The sequence below is a fragment of the Bos javanicus genome, chromosome 17 (genome assembly GCF_032452875.1).
Source record: "Bos javanicus breed banteng chromosome 17, ARS-OSU_banteng_1.0, whole genome shotgun sequence".
NCBI lineage: Eukaryota > Metazoa > Chordata > Mammalia > Artiodactyla > Bovidae > Bos > Bos javanicus.
Genome location: NC_083884.1, coordinates 14851531 through 14873875, shown reverse-complemented (window position 1 = coordinate 14873875; position 22345 = coordinate 14851531). Strand labels below are relative to the sequence as shown.

Genomic DNA, 22345 nt, shown 5'->3' with positions numbered 1-22345 from the left:
TATTTGATTAATGTGTTTAAGCATTATTATCACAAAACTAATGAAATACCTCTTCATTCGGTGGTGAGGGCAGTGTTTTCTATTTTTGTCTACTGGAGTGCCAAGCATGTGAAAAACAGTGTTTCTCAAATTGTGTTTCAAGAAAACTAGAACTTAAAGATTTCAGAAGATATTTCTTGGGTACAACAAATTAAAAAAAAATCTATATTCTAATTTGAGAAAACTGGTTAAACAAAGTTAAACAGATTTCTTTTCTTTTTTAAATTGAGATATAATTGATTTACAATGTTGCCTTAGTTTAAACAGGTTTCTTTGTAGAAGAGTTTTCTCCGGAACCTAATAAGCTAGTATGAATTATGATGCTTCAAAGGAGATATTTGAAAAGCTTCCTAGACTTCTTTGGTTCATGGAAAGTTTACTGACCATATTGTATAAATTGTATTCTATTTTCTGCTCTGCAGTTTCGGACATGCTGATATGGGGAATTCTTCAACGATTCTTATGGCATTTAACTAAGACTTCCTTCCTGACAGTTAAGTCACCCACTTCTGGGGGATATGCAAATTCTTTCAGTTCTCATGATAATCGATATGTCTAATTAACATTCAGATGTGAATACTAAAATTGTCTTTTAGGGCCTATTCTACTTTCACAAAAAGGAGCAGGAAAAAAGTCACAATCATTGGCTAATGACTTTTCTTTTTTAATTTTTCTGAGGAGATATTTGCTGAATGAATGAACCAATAAACAACTGATGAATTCAAGACTGTTATGCAGAGCTATAACAGAACTTTGTGGAATGCATGCTAAAGTGAATCAGTTGGCTGGTACCCAGCAGAGTGAGGGATATATGAGATCCCCACCTGATCTGGTAGGGAGCTCCCAGAAAATTGTGAGAACATGGAGCAAGCCCTGAGGATTAGCCATTTGGGGACAAAGCTGTGCCATACTAAGTGTGCAGAGTACTGAGACTGAGGACTTGGGCATTTGTTAAAGTAATCTTGGCAAAGTCCTATCTGTTTGTTTCACTCTCCTATATCCCTGAATATTCAAAGATCCTAAAAACAAAGAAAAATTACTGCTTTGGAAGAAAACTTATGACCAACCTAGAGAGCATATTGAAAAGCAGAGACATTACTTTGCCAACAAAGGTCCGTCTAGTCAAGGCTATGGTTTTTCCAGTGATCATATATGGATGTGAGAGTTGGACTGTGAAGACAGCTGAGCGCCGAAGAATTGATGGTTTTGAACTGTGGTGTTGGAGAAGACTCTTGAGAGTCCCTTGGACTGCAAGGAGATCCAACCAGTCCATTCTGAAGGAGATCAGCCCTGGGATTTCTTTGGAAGGAATGATGCTGAAGCTGAAACTCCAGTACTTTGGCCAGCTCATGCGAAGAGTTGACTCATTGGAAAAGACTCTGATGGTGGGAGGGATTGGGGGCAGGAGGAGAAGGGGACGACAGAGGATGAGATGGCTGGATGGCATCACTGACTCGATGGACGTGAGTCTGGGTGAACTCTGGGAGTTGGTGATAGACAGGGAGGCCTGGCATGCTGCGATTCATGGGGTCGCAAAGAGTCTGAACTGAACTGAACTGAGGTGGTTTACTTAATTTGAAATCCTAAGTGATATGAATGTGTCCAGTGGCTTATGGAGCTTGGTGGAGGTATAAATGCCTGAAATGAACCCAGGAACACATTAATAGATTGTACCAATAGGAATCACATACCATCTTCAGGGTCCATAATTTCAGCAGTTGCCATTTCTGGAAACTCCAGTACAGCCTTGATAGGGTTTGTCAGAATGATCTAGAAGGTCTCTGAAGCCTCATATTCATTGTCTGATGGAATTCTCACTTTCCACGTGGCTGTAGTCTGTCTGGGATTGAACTGGACTTGTTTCTGGATGTTTCCTTTAAAATCTTTATCTGTTTTTGCAGTTTCATCTTTGGTTACAATGCCTAAACAAAAATCAGGAAACTATGAATATAAAGCCAAGTAACTGAAGGGAGTTTTTTCACAGTGGGTTCTACTGTTGATGAAATGCTAACAGCACAGAAATTGCTTCTTTTAATGTTCCCAGCAGACACTTATGAGCTAAATATATATTTTGGCTGTGTGCCATGTGAAATCCCAGATCCCTAACCAGGGACTGAACCTAGGTCATAGCAGTGAAAGTCTGCAATCCTAACCACAAAGCCACCAGAAACTGCCACTTTTGAGATTTTTTTTTTGATTGAAATATAGTGGATTTACAATATTGTGTTAGTTTCCCATGTATAGCAAAGTGGTTCAGTTACATATATCTGTAATATATATTTCAGATTATTTCTGACTGTATGTTATTATGAGGTATGGTATATAGTTTCCTGTGATATACAGTAACTCCTTGTTGCTAATCTAGTTTATGTAGAGTTGTTTGTACCTGTTAATCCCATACTCCTAACTTACTCCTCCTCACTCCCTTCCTCCTTTGGTAACTATAAAGTTGCTTTCTATATCTGTAAGTCTGCTTCTATTTTAAATATAGTTTCATTATTTATTAGATTTATTATTATTTATATATATATTTCATTATTTTTTTTATTTTTGGACTTCGCTGGTGGCTCAGACAGTAAAGTGTCTGCCCACAATGCGGGAGACCTGGGTTCGATCCCTGGGTCGGGAAGATCCCGTGCAGAAGGAAATGGCAACCCACTCCAGTACTCTTGCCTGGAAAATTCCATGAACTGAGGAGCCTTATAGGCTACAGTCCATGGGGTCACAAAGAGTCAGACACGACTGAGCGACTTCACTTCACTTCATTATTTTTTAGATTCTATACATAAATGATGTAATACAGTATTTGTCTTTCTCTGACTTACTCAACCAAGTACAATATTTCTAGGTTCATTCACATGGCTGAAAATGGCATTATTTCATTCTTTTTTAGTGGCTGAGTAATATTGTATATACATGTACTCACATATATATATGTACTACATCCTCTTAATCCAGTTGTCTTTTGATAGGCACTTGGGCTGGTTCCACATCTTGGATATTGCAAATGGTGCTGCTAGGAACACTGGGGTACATGTATCTTTTCGAACTAGAGTTATAAACTACTTTTGGCTAAAAGGGTGTGTCTAAGCAGGGGGCAGACATAAAGAGGAGTGACAAAAAAAGGGAACAGGCATTCACTTCCTTATTTTAGCACATGTCTACTGAGAGCATCTGATGTGCCACACTCTGCCGGCTGCTTGGGATTCAGAAATGAGTAAGAAAGTGCCCCAGCTCCAGAAAGCTCAGAGTCTCTGTAAGCAAGGAGAGGAACAGGCTGAACTGACTCCATCTGGAAAAAGAAGGAAACTCGATTTTGCACTTTCAGTGAGCTTTGGACTATGTGCCTGGTAGCCATGGGGATAACATACCTACAGCCAAACTGGCCTCCCAGACTGATAAACACCAGATTCCATAACAAGGTTTCCCATTGCCAAAAACAATGTAATAATCCCATATACAGTCAATCACCTTTGTAATCTTTATGGCACCCGTTGGTGTAGGCTACAATGTATAACCAGCTGACCCTTCCGATTGTGAATCATGGCTGCAACCTGATTGTATATCCCTTTAACACTTTCCAGGCTAGGTTTAAGGAATCTGGGGATGTGGGCTTGAGCAGTACACTTAAGGTATATAAGGTTTTCACAAAAGTTGGTCCAGGTCCTTGGCTAAGAGGAGACTCTGCCTTGGGCCTGCTGCTGTAATAAACTGCACTCCACTATCTGCATCGTCCTTCTGAGTGAGTTGTTTCCCGGAATGCATGGCTATAACATCTGGACTCTAGAATCTGAACCCCATGGAGGTAGAGACCTTGGGCTGTTTGTTTCACTGGAGGACTCCTGGTGACTGCAACAGGGCTGGGCATTTTTGAGTTAATATTTTGTATCTGATCATTTCTGCAGTCTCTGGAAGTATTTATTGTTTAGTCTCTAAGTCGAGTCTGGCTCTGTGACTCCATGGACCATATCCCGCCAGACACCTCTGTCCATGGGATTTCCCAGGCAAGAATACTGGAATGGGTTGCCATTTCCTTCTCTAGGGGATCTTCTGACCCAGGGATTGAAAGCACATCTCCTGCATTGCAGGCAAAGTCTTTACCACTGAGTCACTAGGGAAGTCCTTCTGGGAGGATAACTATAGGTTATTTTCTCAGACAGATATTTAGTCATGGTGGCTTGACTTTTCATGTGTTTACTGATTTTTTTGTCTTTATCTACTGATGTGTTTCTTTTGTGTGTGATTAAAAAAAAGTTTGTAGTCATTTTTTTTTAAAGAAAAACTTCATTTTTACTTATTTATTTATTTGGGATCTTAGTTCCCTGACCAGGGATCGAACTCATGTCTCTGCAGTGGAAGCGCAGAGCCCTATCACACTTGCTAGACTGCCAAGGATTTCCCCTATGTGTGACTTTTTAACCATTTAAAAAATCAAAGCATAATGGGTACTTTACAATGTTGTGTGCTTACTGATTTTTGATGATAAGAAAATTGTTAGTAATTTTCCAGACAATTAGGGCACCATTGGTGGAGATGGAGAGCTTAGACTTGATTTCAGCTGTGTTAGGAAATAGAAATTAACAAATTACTGAAGCAAATGACCAACAACACAGCAGTGTTAAAACGCCCACTGTGAGCGGTAAAGACTCCACCTTTCAGTGCAGGGAACATGGGTTCGATCCCTGTTCAGGGAATTAAGATCCAACATGCGGCACAAGGCAGCCAAAAATAAATAAATAAATAAATACATTTAAAAAAAATCAAGGGGCTTCCCTGGTGGCTCAGTGGTAAAGCATCTGCGTGTTGATGTAGGAGACATGGGTTCTATCCCTGATCCGGGAAGATGCCACATGACTCAGAGCAGCTAGGGTAATGCGCCACGACTCTTGAGCCTGGGCTCTAGAGCTTAGGAACCACAAATACTGAGCCCACGTGCTGCAACTACAGAAGCCCATGCACCCTTGAGCCTGTGCGCCACAAAAAGAGAAGCCACCGCAAAGAGATGCTGGCATACAGCAGCTAGAAAGTAGCCCTCACTCGCCACAACTAAAGAAAAGCCCGAGCAGCAATGAAAACCCAGCACAGCCAAAAATTAATAAGTTTTTAAAAATCAAGAAAAATACTCATTGTGAGATACAAGGGTGGCAGATGGTATCCCCTCAAGACTGAATTGATCCTCCCCTCTCCACAGAATGTTCAAGAAGTGTTCGAGTATCATTTGGCTTTGACACCCGAATGAGTACCCAATGGAGCACAAACACCCATGTCTCCTCTCTTCAGGCCTCATTATAAGGTTTAGACTCTTTGAATGTGTGAAATCAGATATCATGGCCTGACACCAGTTATCATGAAAAAGCTTTACATAAAATGAGACTCACAGCTCCTTGTGCCACTGGCTTGGTCTCATTCTCAGAGAATCTGATCTCTTGTAAAAGACACCCAAAGCTCTAACGTGTGAAAATAATTTCCAGGATAGAAAAGCTGGAGTTGACTTTTCAAAAGTGTTGAAGAAAGTCTGCATTAATCCTAGTTTGGTAACTGAGAATGGATGTCCAGTTTTGAAGCGCCTCCTTTGGCCCCATGTTGAGGTGAAGAAGATATGGAAGAGGGGTATATCCTCGGCTACACTTTATTTTTCTCATTTTTAAAAATTGGAGTATAATTGCTGTACAACATTATATAGGTTACATATGTACAATAATGTACATGTGCAAAATAGTCACAATTTTTAAAGGTTATTCTCAATTTATAGTTATTATAAAATATTGGCATTATTCCCCATGTTGTACAGTATGTCCTTTTAGCTTATTTTACATGTAATAGTTTGTATCTCTTACTCCTCTATCCCTATGCTGCTCTAACCCCTACAGATAACCTACTAATTTGTTCTCTGTATCAGAGTTGTTTATTTTGTTATATTCACTAACTTGTCTATATGCATAGTGTCTACACACACACACACATGTACACACAATACATCTTTATCCATTCATCTTTTGATGGACACTTTGCTTGCTTCCATGTCTTGGCAATTGTAAATAATGCTGCTAAGAACATTGGGGTGCATGTATCTTTTTGAATTAGAGTTTTTGATTTTTTCTAGGTACATACTCAAAAGTGGAATTGCTAGGTCATAAGGTAGCTCTATTTTTAGTTTCCTGAGAAACTTCCATACTGTTTTCTTCAGGGTTCAGCTAGAGTTTAAACAGAGCTAGTGAGCACTGCCATATACATTGTGCAGGCAGGTGGCTGTTTGCTTAATTTTGGGTCAGTACTGGCTACCAGGTGCTAAGGATGTAACACTGAATCAGGTCCAGTTGCCACTACCGCTGAGGGGTTTACAAGTCTGTGGGGGAGACAAAGAGGTGATTTCAATTCTGATGTATGAAAGCCATGAAAGAATAATGGCAGGTAACATTATTGAGTATTCCATGTGTGCTAGGGACCATGCAAAGTCAAGGACCTTTAGTTCCTTCTCAAGGGCTATAGATAATATTCTAAGCCATATCCTGGGAGCTGCCTTATAGATACTGCCAAAAGGAGGAAGTCAACAACAAGCTGACCAGACAGCAGCAATGGCATAAGGCGCCACAATTCTGAGAAGTGGCCTCAATAAATGGAAACAAATCCACTCTGGAATTGAAGATTGAGGTTAAGTGAAGTTGCTCAGTTGTGTCCGACTCTTTGCGACCCCATGGACAGTAGCCTACCAGGCTCCGCCGTCCATGGGATTTTCCAGGCAAGAATACTGGAGTGGATTGCCATTTCCTTCTCCAGGGGATCTTCCCAACCCAGGGATTGAACCCGGGTCTCCTGCATTGCAGACAAATGCTTTACCATCTGAACCACCAGGGAAGCCCCAATTGAAGATTAACTGTACTTAAAACAATCAAGACGATGATGGTCAGACCACTGACGACCAATTTCAAGAAGACTGTCAGAGCCAACTGGGCTGTTTCTTCTTTGTTGCCCCCTCCCTCTATCTATAAAAGCTCTTGTCCCCAGATTGTCAGGGGGCAGTTGGTCTCTGGACAGGCATCAGCACCTCCTCCCACCTCCACTGTTGCTGGCGTCGAAAATAAAGCAAACCTTTCTTTTCACTCACCTGGCTTCTTTATTGACTTTTGAGTGGTGAGCAGCGGGACCCTGTGTTCAGTAACAGATTTTGGCACTCTGCTAACATTTAGACTACTAACCCCAGCATCAGGTAGGGTGAGGGGATTAGGAGGGCTTCCTAGAGCCCTGAGTAAGGTGTTTTATAGATTCTCTTCTGTGGTTTGATATGTTTGTTTGTTTGTTAATATTTATTTATTTGGCTGCATCAGGTCTTAGTTACATGTGGACTCCAGTTACTTGATCAGGGATCAAACCCAGGTCTCTTACATTGGGAGTGTGGAGTCTAAGCCACTGGAGCACCAGGGAAGTCCCTGATGTCATTTTAAGAGAACAAAATGATGGCATTTTAGAGAACAAAAGAGCTGACTGTAGTTTGCATAACAACAAATATTGGGTGACTACCATATGTCCCAGGCTGTTTTGAGGGTTGGCCATCACCCAAGATGTCATTCCTGCCCTTTTGGAGCTGGAAATCTGCTGAGGGAAACAGAGGACAGTTGGACCTGAGATGCCTGTCAGGGATGGTTAGTGGTCTGAAGAAGCAACGAAGCAGGGCATGGAGACAGTGTATAAGGAGATGCCGAATCAGATAGGAAGACCTTTGCACCTCTCTGAGGAGTTTAGTCCCTCTACAAATATTCAAATGACTCTGGGAAGATGGACAGTTTTTTCCCCCTGAGTCAGACAGGATATGAAAATACCTCTTGACATAAAAACCCAAATCTTTGCCTATGAGAAATGCCCAAGATAAAGAATTGTGGAGACAGAACCCTACAAGAGAAGGGAAACGTGTTTCAGCTGAAGTTCTTGGCAGAAAGTTCCACTGTGTGTTGATGAAGTAACCTCTGGGTAGTAACTGAGACCAAGGGCCATGCAGAAATTATGGTGCTCTCTGGCTGACCTCGTCTCCTAGAACTGTCCCAACTCAGACACCCCGAGCCTGGAGAACAGACCTGGGAAAAGCTTGCCTTTCCTTGATTGCCTGTTCTCAGCCATCTGCCTCCTGGCTTCTCTCCAGTGGTTTTGGCAGGACTCTAATTAGCCCCCAAAGGTCTCGGAAATTCACAATACCTGCTTGTAAAATGAAGACATTTTATTGTCTTCTGTTTGTCTTCACAACAGATTATGAAAAAGATAAAATGATCTCTGAAATTTCTGGCAGCTAGAGATGTTATAAAAATGTAATGCATCATTAGAGCAATTACTGTTGATTATTAGTGATGATAATGCAATGTATTATGTAGGCATTATATATCCATCTACCCCAAAGAAGCTTAGGTCTTTGTAGAACACAGAAAAATTTCACACTGTACATATCTTGGAGGAATTTATAACCTAATGGCAGGGTGGAAACAATTATATATAATCAAAAGAAATAGCTACAAATAAACACAATAATGTGTCATGTACTCATAAATAATTTTTAAAAAGAAATAGCTAGAACTGAGCATAATAATGTATTCTACGCTTAAAAACAATTTTGAAAGAAACAAAGTGATTTGGGGACTGTGGTATATGGTTGTGAACTGTCTTAATTTTCCTAGAGTCCTTCAACTTGAAAGAGAAAGGGGGAAAATAGAAGAAGAAAAAATTGCCATATATAAACCTGTAACTCACATGGAGTGAAAACCATGGCATAATTCCACACATTAATCTTTTAGAAGTTCCCCCAAATCTGTTACTGATTCTCTTCCAATCTATTTTCTTATACTTATTTTTAAGCCTTAATTTCATGTTTTTGTTACCTTTTGCCAACAACCAACTCAAAGTTACTTACTGATAGAGGATATTTCTCCAAGGGATCCTCTGTGTGTCAGGGTCACTTCTAAGAACGTGGAGTCTTCATCCACAATGTAATACTCTTTCTCCAATGCAATCCAAGCCCAGGAGAGGTGGAAAGGTTGATTTGTTAGCTTATTTCCTCCTGTAATTGACAGGGGTCAAACAGGTGTTAGGTGAACTATTGGATGAAAAAATATGAATGACTGAAGTTTGCATTTTGCTTCTGAAGTCAAGAATTTTTAAAAGTAAGTGCTTATTTTTATATAGAGAGGAAAAGGGCTTTGCTTTTTTTTTAGAGTGCTGTGAGCACCATTTAGAACCCTGTTTCCCCTGCTTGGTGTGGGATTATTACTGTGGCTCTGTTCCTGAAAGGCCTAAGGCACCAGAATTCTAAAGGGCTTCCCTGGTGGCTCAATTTGTAAAGAATCTGCCTGCAGTGCAAGAGACCTGGGTTCAATCCCTGGGTTGGGAAGATTCCCTGAAGGTAATGGCAACCCACTCCAGTACTCTTGCCTGGAAAATCCCAAGGACAGAGGATCCCGGCAGGCTACAGTCTATGTGGTCACAGGAGTCTGACACGACTTAGCAACTAAACTACTACTAAAACTAGGTAGCTTAATTTTATTTTTTAAAAGACTTTTTGGTGTGAACCATTGTTAAAGTCTTCATTAAATTTATTACAATATTGCCTCTGTTTTATGTTTTGGCATTTTGGCTGCAAGGCATGTGGGATCGTAGCTCCCTGACCAAGGATTGAACCTGTGCCTCCTGCACTGGAAGGTAAAGTCTTAACCACTGGACCGCCAGGGAAGTCTCAAGCTTGGTAGTTTTAAATTCAATTCATTTGACACCTCCATCCTTCTGTTGCTGCCTCCCTGGTTTGCTTCCTTTCTCCTTGCCTCTTTGCTTGGCTTTCTTCCTCTGCGCTCTGATTTACTACTTTGTATTATTTGTGTATCCATTTGCTCGCACACTGGTCTAGAAGTTCCTTAAAGACAGTGCCCAATTTATATTTTCTTATTTTATCACTATAGAAACCAAGTACTGTGTCTTGAACTCGGATGTGTAAAAGTCTAAAAATTATGCAAGTAGAGGGCAGCAGACAAGGCTATAAGGTCTCCATCTGATTTTGTCTCACCCACACTAGGTCACAGGTCTCTGCTGATGGTCAGCCTTATTAGCGATGTGGAATGTGTACATTATATAACATTCAACAAACTAAGATCATGGCATCTGGTCCCATCACTTCATGGCAAATAGATGGGAAGACAATGGAAACAGTTACTTTATTTTCTTGGGCTCCAAAATCACTGCAGATGGTGACTGCTGCCATGAAATAAGACCCTTGCCCCTTGGAAGAAAAGTTATGACAAACCTAGACAGGATTTTAAAAAGCAGAGACATCACTTTGCCAATAAAGGCCCATATTAGTCAAAGTTATGCTTTTTCCAGTAGTCATGTATGGATGTGAGAGTTGGACCATAAAGAAGGCTGAGTGCCAAAAAATTAATGCTTTCAAATTGTGGTGTTGGAGAAGACTCTTGAGAGTCCCTCGGACCTCAAGGACCAACCAGTCCATCCTAAAGGAAATCAATCCTGAATATTCATTGGAAGGACTGATGCTGAAGCTGAAGCTCCAATACTTTGGCCACCTGATGCGAAGAACTGACTCATCTGAAAAGCCCCTGATGCTGGGCAAGATTGAAGGTGGGAGGAGAAGAGGCTGACAGAGGATGAGACTGTTGGATGGCAACACTGACTAGATGGACATGAGTTTGAGCAAGCTCCGGGAATTGGTGATGGACAGGGAAGCCTGGTGTGCTGCAGGTCTTCCTGCAGCAATAGAGTAGTAGAACTGGACAAGACTGAGTAACTGAACTGAATGTTCTAAAAAGAGAATGTAAGCTCATAATGGGCGATGGGGGTAAAGAGGGAGCAACAGGCACCCTCCATGTGCCAGGCACTGAGCTAGGCAGTATAGTTTGCAAACAAAAAAGAAAAAGCAGAGGCAAACAAGAAGAAGGAGACAGGAGTCAGTGAACAGGCACTGACAGAAACCCACTAGGACAAGGAAAGCGCCTGGGTGAACAAAAGGTGAATTTTGGAAAAGGAATGATTTAAAAAGCAATAATTAAAATAATAACGGAGAAAAACAACCAAATGTGGAATTTATAGTTTGCTGAGTTTGAAAGGCATAATGCGTTTATGTTTCACAATTATATCTTATTAGGTTGAAAAAAAGGAATCATACAATAAGTATTTTATCTAAATACTGTATTCAGGAATATTTCATTTTGATATAAATGATTTACTAATTCTTTCAAAAATACAATGATTTAAAAATTAAAATTAAGTTTTAAAACCCTAAAGAAGAGATTATACATGCTTGAAGACAACTGTGAAAATGAATTTAATAAAAGCAGATGCTCAAGTAAGCAAAATCAAATCCTGAAGGATAAAGTAGCAGCCATTGTCAAATGTTAGTGGTTTATGACCCTGAACTTGGAAAAAGATTTAACTAAATAAGATATTTGATCTTAAATATTTAATAATTACCCAATGAAAATGTGTAATATTACATATACTTTTGTTTCTACTACTCCATTGCCATTTTCAAATAGCTTTATTGTCGTAAGCATTTAGCTTCTATGGCTACCTGCCTAACATAACTTGATAATGTATTTGAACTCTATAAGCACCTATTCGTCATGCATTTGGAAATAATACCTATAACTAACGATTGTCACAAAGTGTCAGTTAATGTCAATAGTCATTTGGAAAATGCTTCGCGGTGCCTCCTTGGGAGGAAATGTGCTCCTGTGAATTTTGACTTGATATATACAGTTCCAGCTGCATGTCCACAGATTGTAAATAGAATAGGTTTTTAAAATAGAGTTATACATTCAGAGAAAAGAGACTAACTTGAGATAAAAGAATTAGAAAATTGAATAAGAGAAAAAGTCAAATTGCATATCAGACAGATCACCGTTTTCAACCCCTGTCTCCCTTTGATGTTGGCGCTGTAGGTGGCAATTTAAGAAATGTGCTTTGTTAGCTGAAATATGCCATGTCCCCTTCCTGCACAAGAATATTGATTATTTCACTCCTATTTCTTTCGTGTAATTCACTTCTATTCGGTGATTTCTTGGCCTGCCTGGTTTTCTCCCTTTAGTGGGTACAAATACTGATGTTCTGGGACTGGGAAGGATAACTGTCTCCTCTTGAAATTTCCAGCTGCAAAGGTTCATGCCCATTCTTTTTGAGAAATGATTGGCTGTTTTGTGTATGCTCACATCAGGTTTTTCAGAAAAGAGTTGGCGAGGGTAACCCAGAGCAGACAGATAAGCTATCAGCAGCCATGGCTCTCGCTGTGTTCTCCTAAGGTACAGCAAGCTTCCTTCCATGCAATGCTTGTAAATCCCCTTCTTCAGTCTTTGGAAATCTGGGGGCAGGTGGTGGAGGGAGAAATCTTTGTGCTTACCCGCTGGGCAGGTGTGAGCCGCAGAGGGTGGCAGGTTTAATGTGTTTTAAAAAGAGATATTTGGTATATTCTTTTTGGAGATGTCCCCAAACTGTTTTGATGATATATTTGGCTCTCCATTTCAAAGACTATGAACCCAACATGTTACTGCTATGGATAACAATACAAGTATTTTGTGCCCTTTGCCTCCTTCTTAGAGTTTTTCAATATGAACTCAGTGGAAGCAGTGTGGAAAAAAATACAGACCACGAGCTTTTCTTAGATTCTTTTGTATGCCTCAATAGGGGCATCACTATATGCTGCTTTTGGCACAAAATAAAATTACCCCCCAAATTCTCACAGCAAGACTTTAGATAATAATAGTAGTAAATTTTTAAAAGTTTCTCTTTGTTAATTATGTGATTACACCAATCTACATACGTGATAAAAAGATACAGACCCAGTATATCAATGTCAACTTCCTATTTTCCAATTATTAATAGTAGGAAAGTAGAAATACACTGATTGCATGACCAGTTCTAATGCCATTTCTGTTTGGGAGTTGGGGTTCCATATGGCTTAACTGGAAGAGAGAAAACATTGTGCCTTCCTTCTCTAGAGTGTACAGGATTCAAGGAAGATATAAAACATACTCTTCATTCCAGAGAATGTAATGATGTAATGTAATATAGCAACTTCCTATTTGGTGATCAGAGTAATCATTCTCATATTTGGATACAATCTAGATAGATCCATACAAAGTGTCCAGCTAACCTCCTGTATTGAACTAGAAAATCTTTTCTTCTAAATTTATCTCATGCTATTTTCTTTTCCCTCCCCATTGGAGGCGAACACTATATTTGATTACTATGCTTTAAGTCAGGGATGTAAGGGGTCTTTGTTCCCTCAACAATCTAGCAATTTAAAAAAGTTGCTCTCACCAGAGTTGTGATTTATCATTATCAAGGAGACACGTGTGACAAATTCCAGTTCCACCCACCAGACTAACGGGGGTGTGGAGGCAGCAAGAGGGGTCATGGCCCTCAGTATCCTGGAGAGCCAGTCGGTGCCTGACTAGGTACATACCACATCCAGGCACATCATCTGTGTGCCACATTTCATTTTCATGTTTCCGATTACTGACTGTGTGAAACAAACAATTTATCTGATTTCTAACGTGTTTATTTGGCAGTATCTTAATACAACTTTCCTTTCAGAGATTCTTCCCTCTGTGTTGAGATTGTTATGAGGATCAAATGTGATAATGGATGTGGAAGCTTTGGAAAAGTTTGAATTTCCCTCAACACAGCCTGGCAGGAATCTGAGTGGGCAGAGAGCCTCCTCCATGGGCAGAGGTCACAGAGGAAGAGGAATTCAGGCAGTAAGCTGGCCAGCTGGGCAGGTGGTCCTATTGGGTCAAACCACAGGAAATGCTTGTTTTCTTCAGATCAAAAATGTCAGCAATTTTGTGTAGCTCAACCTGACACGTAGCAAGGTGTCAGGGTGCAGTGAGAAGACAGCTGGACTCAGGGGAAGGAGATGGAGGCTGTGGTCTTAGGGGCACCACTAACTAGAGGGGTAGCCCTGGGGGAGATGCTTCCTTCTCAAGACCCCATTTCTTCTTCTCTCAAATGAGCAAGTGGAATTAGAACCTTTCCTATCCAGTTCTAATGTTTCATGATTTTTCTGCTTTACCTTATTAGCTGGTACCATCACAGCTATAGAGAAAACATATTAATTTAGTATGTCCCAGTTTGGACAAACAATAATATTACTCGTCTAAGCTGGTGTAACTTGATACATTAAATGTGAGTGGTTAGCTCTCCTGAGCCCTAAGCACAGGCAAGGAGGAAGAAGTCTCTGGAAGGCACACGAACTACCTGGGCACAGAACTGCACTGGTTTATCTAGAGGCATGATCATCACCCCAGCTGCATATTATAACCCGGTCCTTTCATATCCATTACCTCACATGAAAATCCAATCAACAGCAACCTTGAAGAGGAGCCAGCACGCTTGACATTATACAAATGAATCACCTGCCTGACAAATGAAGTACTTATGCTTCAGTAACTACGCCTCACTCGAGGTCACAGAGCAAGTCAATAAGTTAAAAAATAGGAGAAATTCTCCGCAATCTGGATCCTCTCCACCTCTCCATTATCTACTACTCTTTTGCTGCCTTGGAATGCATAAGCTAACTATACTAAGCTATGTGCAGCGTGCCAAACTTATGGTGTTGTTTCTGAGTTCAGCTCTGAAAACTCCTATTCATCCTTCAAAGCCCAGATTGGGCATTACTTCTTGATGAAACTTCCCTGGGCGATCTCTCATCCCTGCCCTTTATATACATACTTCCTTGGTAGTGCCTCTCGTGGTACTGCAGTTAATTGTTCCATGTCTGACTCTCTTTCTATTGTATATTTGGAGTTGACTGTCTGTGGCTTTTCATAACGCAGTCCCTACCACATAGCATGGTGGTTTGGTGGTTTAATCACTAAGTTGTGTCTGACTGTTGTACTGTAGTGTGCCAGGCTTCTCTGTCCATGGGATTCTCTAGGCGAGAATAATGGAGAGGGTTGCCATTTCCTTCTCCAAGCACATAGTACATAGCACGCTGCTGCTGCTGCTGCTAAGTCACTTCAGTCGTGTCCGACTCTGTGCGACCCCATAGACGGCTGCCCAACAGGTGCCCCCGTCCCTGGGATTCTCCAGGCAAGAACACTGGAGTGGGTTGCCATTTCCTTCTCCAATGCATGAAAATGAAAAGTGAAAGTGAAGACGCTCAGTCATGTCCGACTCTTCACGACACCAGGGACTGCAGCCTACCAGGCTCCTCCATCCATGGGATTTTCCAGGCAAGAGTACTGGAGTGGGGTGCCATTGCCTAGTTCCCAGCAATTAATTGGGACTCAGTAAATACTTATTGAATGGCTAAACAACCAAACTAATCAAAAAGATCACATGGACCACAGGCTTGTCTAACTCAATGAAACTATGAGCCATGCTGTGTAGGGCCAGCCAAGATGGGCGGGGCATGGTGGAGAGTTATGACAAAATGAGGTCCACTGGAGAAGGGAATGGTAAACCACTTCAGTATTCTTGCCTTGAAAACCTCATGAACAGCATGAAAAGGCAAAAGGATATGACACTGAAAGATGAGCTCCCCAGGTCGGCAGGTGCCCAATATGCTACTGGAGAAGAGTGGAGAAATAACTCAGAAAGAATGAAGACATGGAGCCAAATCAAAAACAATGCTCAGTTGTGAACGTGACTGGTGATGGAAGTAAAGTCCAATGCTGTAAAGAACAATATTACATAGGAACCTGGAAGGTTGGATCCAAGAATCAAGGTAAATTGGAAGTGGTCAAACAGGAGATGGCAAGAGTAAACATCAACATTTTAAGAATCAGTGAACTAAAATGGACCAGAATGGGCAAATTTAACTCAGATGACCATTATATCTACTACTGTGGTCAAAGAAACCCTTAGAAGAAATGGAGTAGCCATCATAGTCAGTAAAGAGTCTGAAATGCAGTACTTGGATGCAATCTCAAAAACGACAGGATGATCTCTGTTCGTTTCCAAGACAAACCATTCAATATCTCAGTAATCCAAGTCTATGCCCCAACCATTAATGCTGAAGAAACTGAAGTTGAATGGTTCTCTGAAGACATACAAGACCTTCTAGAACTAACACCCATAAAAGATGTCCTTTTCCTTATAGGGGACTGGAATGCAAAAGTAGGAAGTCAAGAGATACCTTGAGTAACAGGCAAATTGGGCCTTGGAATACAAAACAAAGCAGGGCAAAGGCTAAAGAGTTTTGTCAAGAGAATGCACTGGTCATAGCAAACACCCTCTTCCAACAACGCAAGAGAAGACTACACATGGACATCACCAGATGGTCAACAATGAAATCAGATTGATTATATTCTTTGCAGCTGAAGATGGAGAAGCTCTACACAGTCAGCAAAAACAAGACCAGGAGCTGACTGTGGCTCAGATCATGAACTCCTTATTGTCAAATTCAGACTGCAATTGAAGAAAGTAGGGAAAACCACTATACCATTCAGGTATGACTTAAACCAAATCCCTTATGATTATACAGTGGAAGTGACATATAGATTCAAGAGATTAGATCTGACAGACAGTGCCTAAAGAACTCTGGATAGAGGTTCATGACATTGTACAGGAAGCAGTAATCAAGACCATCTCAAGAAAAAGATGCAAAAAGGCAAAATGGTTGTCTGAGGAGGCTTTACAGATAGCTGAGAGAAGAGAAGTGAAAGGCAAAGGAGAAAAGGAAATATAGAACCACTTGAATGCAGAGTTCCAAAGAAGAGCAAGGAGAGATAAGAAAGCCTTCCTCAGTGATCAATGCAAAGAGAGAGGAAAACAATAGAATGGGAAAGACTAGAGATCTCATCAAGGAAATTAGTGATACCCAGGGAACATTTCATGCAAAGATGGGCACAATAAAGGACAGAAATGGTATGGACCTAACAGAAGCAGAAGATATTAAGAAGAGGTGGCAAGAATACACAGAAGAACTATACAAAAAAGATCTTAATGACCCAGATAAACATGATGGTGTGATCACTCACCTAGAGCCAGACATCCTGGAATGTGAAGTCAAGTGGGCCTTAGGAAGCATCACTACAAACAAAGCTAGTGGAGGTGATGGAATTCCAGCTGAACTACTTCAAATCCTTAAAGATGATGCCATGAAAGTGCTGCACTCAATATGCCAGCAAATTTGGAAAATTTAGCAGTGGCCACAGGACTGGAAAATGTCAGTTTTCATTCCAATCCCAAAGAAAGGCAATGCCAAAGAATGTTCAAACTACTGCAAAATTGCACTCATCTCACACAGTAGCAAAGTAATGCTCAAAATTCTCCAAGCTAGGCTTCAACAGTACACAAACTGAGAACTTCCAGATGTTCAAGATGGATTTAGAAAAGGCAGAGGAACCAGAGATCAAATTGCCAACATCTGTTGGATCATAGAAAAAGCAAGAGAGTTAAAAAAAAAAAAATCTACTTCTGCTTTATTGACTACACTAAAGCCTTTGACTGTGTAGATCACAACAAACTATGGAAAATTCATCAAAAGATGGGAATACCAGACCACTTTACCAGCCTCTTGAGATATCTGTATGCAGGTCAAGAAGCAACAGTTAGAACTGGAGATGGAACAACAGACTGGTTCCAAATAGGGAAAGGAGTATGTCAAGGTTGTATATTGTCACCCTGCTTATTTAACTTATATGCAGAGTATATTACGTGAAATACCAGACTGGATAAAGTACAGCTGGAATCAAGATTGCCAGGAGAAATATCAATAACTTCAGGTATGCAGATGATACCACCCTTATGGCAGAAAGCAAAGAAGAACTAAAGAGCCTTTTGATGAAAGTGAAAGAGGAGAGTGAAAAAGTTGCCTTAAAACTCAACATTCAAAAAACGAAGATCCAGTCCCGTCACTTCATGGGAAATATATGGGGAAACAATGGAATCAGGGACAGACTTTATTTTTTTGGACTCCAAAATCACTGCAGATGGTGACTGCAGCCATGAAATTAAAAGACACTTGCTCCTTGGAAGAAAAGCTATGACCAACCTAGACAGCATATTAAAGAGCAGAGACATTACTTCACCCACAAAGGTCCATCTAATCAAAACTATGGTTTTTCCAGTAGTCATGTATGGATGTAAGAGTTGGACTCTAAAGAAAGCTGAGCACCAAAGAATTGATGCTTCTGAACTGTGGAATTGGAGAAGACTCTTGAGAGTCCCTTGGACTACAAGGAGATCAAATTGCAGTCAATCCTGAAGGAAATCAGTCCTGAATATTCATTGGAAGGACTGATACTGAAGCTGAAACTCTGATACTTTGGCCACCTTATGTGAAGAACTGACTCATTGGAAAAGACCCTGATCCTGGGTAAGATTGAAGGCAGGAGGAGAAGGGGCCCACAGAGGATGAGGTAATTGGATGGCATCACCGACTCAATGGACATTGAGTCTGAGCAAGCTTTGTGAGTTGGTGATGGACAGTGAAGCCTGGTGTGCTGGAGTCCATGGGGTCACAAAGAGTCGGACATGACTGAGCAATTGAACTGAGCTGAACTGAAATGCCTCCTGGAGGAAAACTGATATAAATGTAGATTTGAAGAATAGGATGAGAACTGCTAATAATTTAACCTGTGTACAATCTGTAAATGTACTACTTCTATTGCCTTGCTTCATGAGAATGTAGATAATGATTTTAAAAATCTATTACTATAATAGTATAAACTGTAGTTTTATTCTGCATGCCTGCATGCCAGGCTTTTAGAGTCTTAATTTTGAGTCTTTTCTTCTGCAAAATACTATGCATATAGAGTATGAAACAATCTTAAGTTTGATTGTTTTTTAAGTTTGATTGTTCTACGGAAATCTTTAACATGATAGAAAAAATGCTTTACATTTCTAGAGCACCTATTATTTAAACTTCTCATAGTCAGAATTCTTCTCATGTTCTAGAAACTGATCCCATGACACTGGTCACATAAATTTGTCCTTGATTGGCATTAGAAATGAGATAGCATAAGGAAAGAAGGAGGGAAGGAAGGGAGGAAGGAAGAAAAGAAAGAAAGAAAAAGACCATTTTCTGAAAAGCCCTAATGCACTGTACGCTTTAGGAAGATGTAATCCCTTACTAAACCAAGTCGCTCAGCTCCTTATAAGTGTCCAATGACAGACACAGGCATCAGTGTGACTATGTTAAGATCAGTGACAAGTGACTCAAATAGTGGACATAGCACCCAGAATCACCTTTTCTCCTAAGAAGAAAGAGATCATTTTTCACATCCCAACCCAGCTTATGAAATTGTGTGCTCAAAAGAGATACAAGACTGTTCCAAGAGCAATTTGATTCATACATATTATTACAGGAAAGGAGAAGCCACATGAAGTTTCACATGAAGAAAAAGGAGATCAAAAGGAAGCATCAAAAAGCAAAAGTTAAAAATCTCGAGTAGAGTTATGCCATGTTCATGGATTAGAAGAATCAATATAGTGAAAATGAGTATACTACCCAAAGCAATTTATAGATTCAATGCAATCCCTATCAATCTACTAACGGTATTCTTCACAGAGTTGGAACAAATAATTTCACAGTTTGTATGGAAATACAAAAAACCTCGAATAGCCAAAGCAATCTTGAGAAAGAAAAATGGAACTGGAGGAATCAACCTGCCTGACTTCAGGGTCTACTACAAAGCCACATTCATCAAGACAGTATGGTACTGGCACAAAGACAGAAATATAGATCAATGGAACAAAATAGAAAGCCCAGAGATAAATCCACGCACATATGGACACCTTATCTTTGACAAAGGAGGCAGGAATATACAATGGATTAAAGACAATCTCTTTAACAAGTGGTGCTGGGAAAACTGGTCAACCACTTGCAAAAGAATGAAACTAAAACCCTTTCTAACACCATACACAAAAATAAAATCAAAATGGATTAAAGATCTAAACGTAAGACCAGAAACTATAAAACTCCTAGAGGAGAACATAGGCAAAACACTCTCCGACATACACCACAACAGGATCCTCTATGACCCACCTCCCAGAATATTGGAAATAAAAGCAAAAATAAACAAATGGGACCTAATTAAACTTAAAAGCTTCTGCACAACAAAGGAAACTATAAGCAAGGTGAAAAGACAGACTTCAGAATGGGAGAAAATAATAGCAAACGAAGCAACTGACAAAGAACTAATCTCAAATATATATAAGCAACTCCTATAGCTCAATTCCAGAAAAATAAATGACCCAATCAAAAAATGGGCCAAAGAACTAAATAGACATTTCTCCAAAGAAGACATACAGATGGCTAACAAACATATGAAAAGATGCTCAACATCACTCATTATCAGAGAAATGCAAATCAAAACCACAATGAGGTACCATCTCACACCAGTCAGAATGGCTGCGATCCAAAAGTCTACAAGCAATAAATGCTGAAGAGGGTGTGGAGCAAAGGGAACCCTCTTACACTGTTGGTGGGAATGCAAACTAGTACAGCCACTATGGAGAACAGTGTGGAGATTCCTTAAAAAGCTGGAAATAGAACTGCCTTATGACCCAGCAATCCCACTGCTGGGCATACACACGGAGGAAACCAGAAGGGAAAGAGACACATGTACCCCAATGTTCATCGCAGCAGTGTTTACAATAGCCAGGACATGGAAGCAACCTTATCATCAGATGAATGGATAAGAAACCTGTGGTACTTATACACAATGCAGTATTACTCAGCCATTAAAAAGAATGCATTTGAGTCAGTTCTAATGAGGTGGATGAAACTGGAGCCTATTATACAGAGTGAAGTAAGCCAGAAAGAAAAACACCAATACAGTATACTAACGCATATATATGGAATTTAGAAAGATGGTAACAATAACCCTGTATACGAGACAGCAAAAGAGACACTGATGTATAGAACAGTCTTTTGGACTCTGTGGGAGAGGGAGAGGGTGGGATGATTTGGGAGAATGGCATTGAAACATGTATAATATCATGTATGAAACGAATCGCCAGTCCAGGTTCAATGCACGATACTGAATGCTTGGGGCTGGTGCACTGGGACGACCCAGAGGAATGGTATGGGGAGAGAGGTGGGAGAAGGGTTCAGGATTTTGATATAAGGCAAAACCAATACAATATTGTAAAGTTAAAAAATAAAATAAAATTAAATTAAAAAAAAACAACAACAAAAGGAAGCATCATGGACTTGTAAAAATAAACTACTGATCACAGACCAGACTTTACAGCCAAGTGTATGGACATGATATTGTAAGTGAAAGTGAAAGTGAAGTCGCTCAGTCGTGTCTGACTCTGTGCGACCCCATAGACGGCAGCCCACCAGGCTCCCCCATCCCTGGGATTCTCCAGGCAAGAACACTGGAGTGGGTTGCCTATTCCTTATCCAATGCATGAAAGTGAAAAGTGAACCTGAAGTCGCTCAGTCATGCTCAACTCTTAGCGACCCCAGGGACTGCAGCCCCCCAGGCTCCTCCGCCCATGGGATTTTCCAAGCAAGAGTACTGGAGTGGGATGCCATTACCTTCTCCGATATTGTAAGTGGGTTTGGTCAAAACTTGGAACCCTCCAACAAATCTTTAAATGAATGGAGGATGACCTCTGGTTGAGAGCTCTTCTTGAGGTTTGGCAAAACAATAATTAGGGAGGAAAGATTGAGAGTTAAAGTAAACCACAGATACAACTCTGTAGCAATCAACTCCATTGTTAGTCAGCTCTTAACAGAAACGGTCAAGCCAGAGAGCCAACAGATGTCATTAGCTTCGTTCTTGGCAAGCACTTATCAGGCGAAGAATATAAGCTGAACTTTTCCTTCCAAGGGAAGTCTTCCATTTGTCAGCAATTCCTTTTTGCCAGACCACCAATCAACAATTGCTAGATAAATGAAAAGCTTCCACTCAACTTACAAACTCTTGGGTAGAATATTCATTTTCTAGAAAGTAAAAGTCCTTTTTAAAATAGCACAAGCTATAAACAATCCCAGTGGTTTCCACTAAAGCGATCAAATGTCAAATCCATAAATCTTGTGGACCCTTAAGGAAAATAGAAAGGAAATGACTAGCAAGAATAAAAGATAGCAGAATAGGTCATAGCTCATAGGTCTGTGACAATCCGAACTGAATCCCTGATACTTGTCTATATTAATGGTAAAGGAAAATTCAGTTTAAAAAATCATTTACAGCATATTCTGAAAGTGGAAGTGTTAATTGCTCAGTAGTGTCTGACTCCTTGCCACCCTATGGGCTGTAGCCCACCAGGCTCCTTGTGATTCTCCAGGCAAGAATACTGGAGTGGGTTGCCATTCCTTTCTCCAAGGGCTTTTCCCGACCCAGGGAAAGAGCCCAAGTCTTCC

The 22345-nt window shown here is 40.4% G+C and overlaps 1 protein-coding gene across 1 annotated transcript in view; it reads right to left on the bottom strand.

Moving 5' to 3' along the window:
- LOC133228560 (FRAS1-related extracellular matrix protein 3-like) overlaps nt 1-22345 on the bottom strand; it is a 107581-nt gene that overhangs the window by 30868 nt on the left and 54368 nt on the right. The window contains 2 exon segments of the mRNA XM_061384101.1: nt 1731-1961; nt 8933-9079. Of these exon segments, the coding sequence (XP_061240085.1) occupies nt 1731-1961; nt 8933-9079 (378 nt within the window).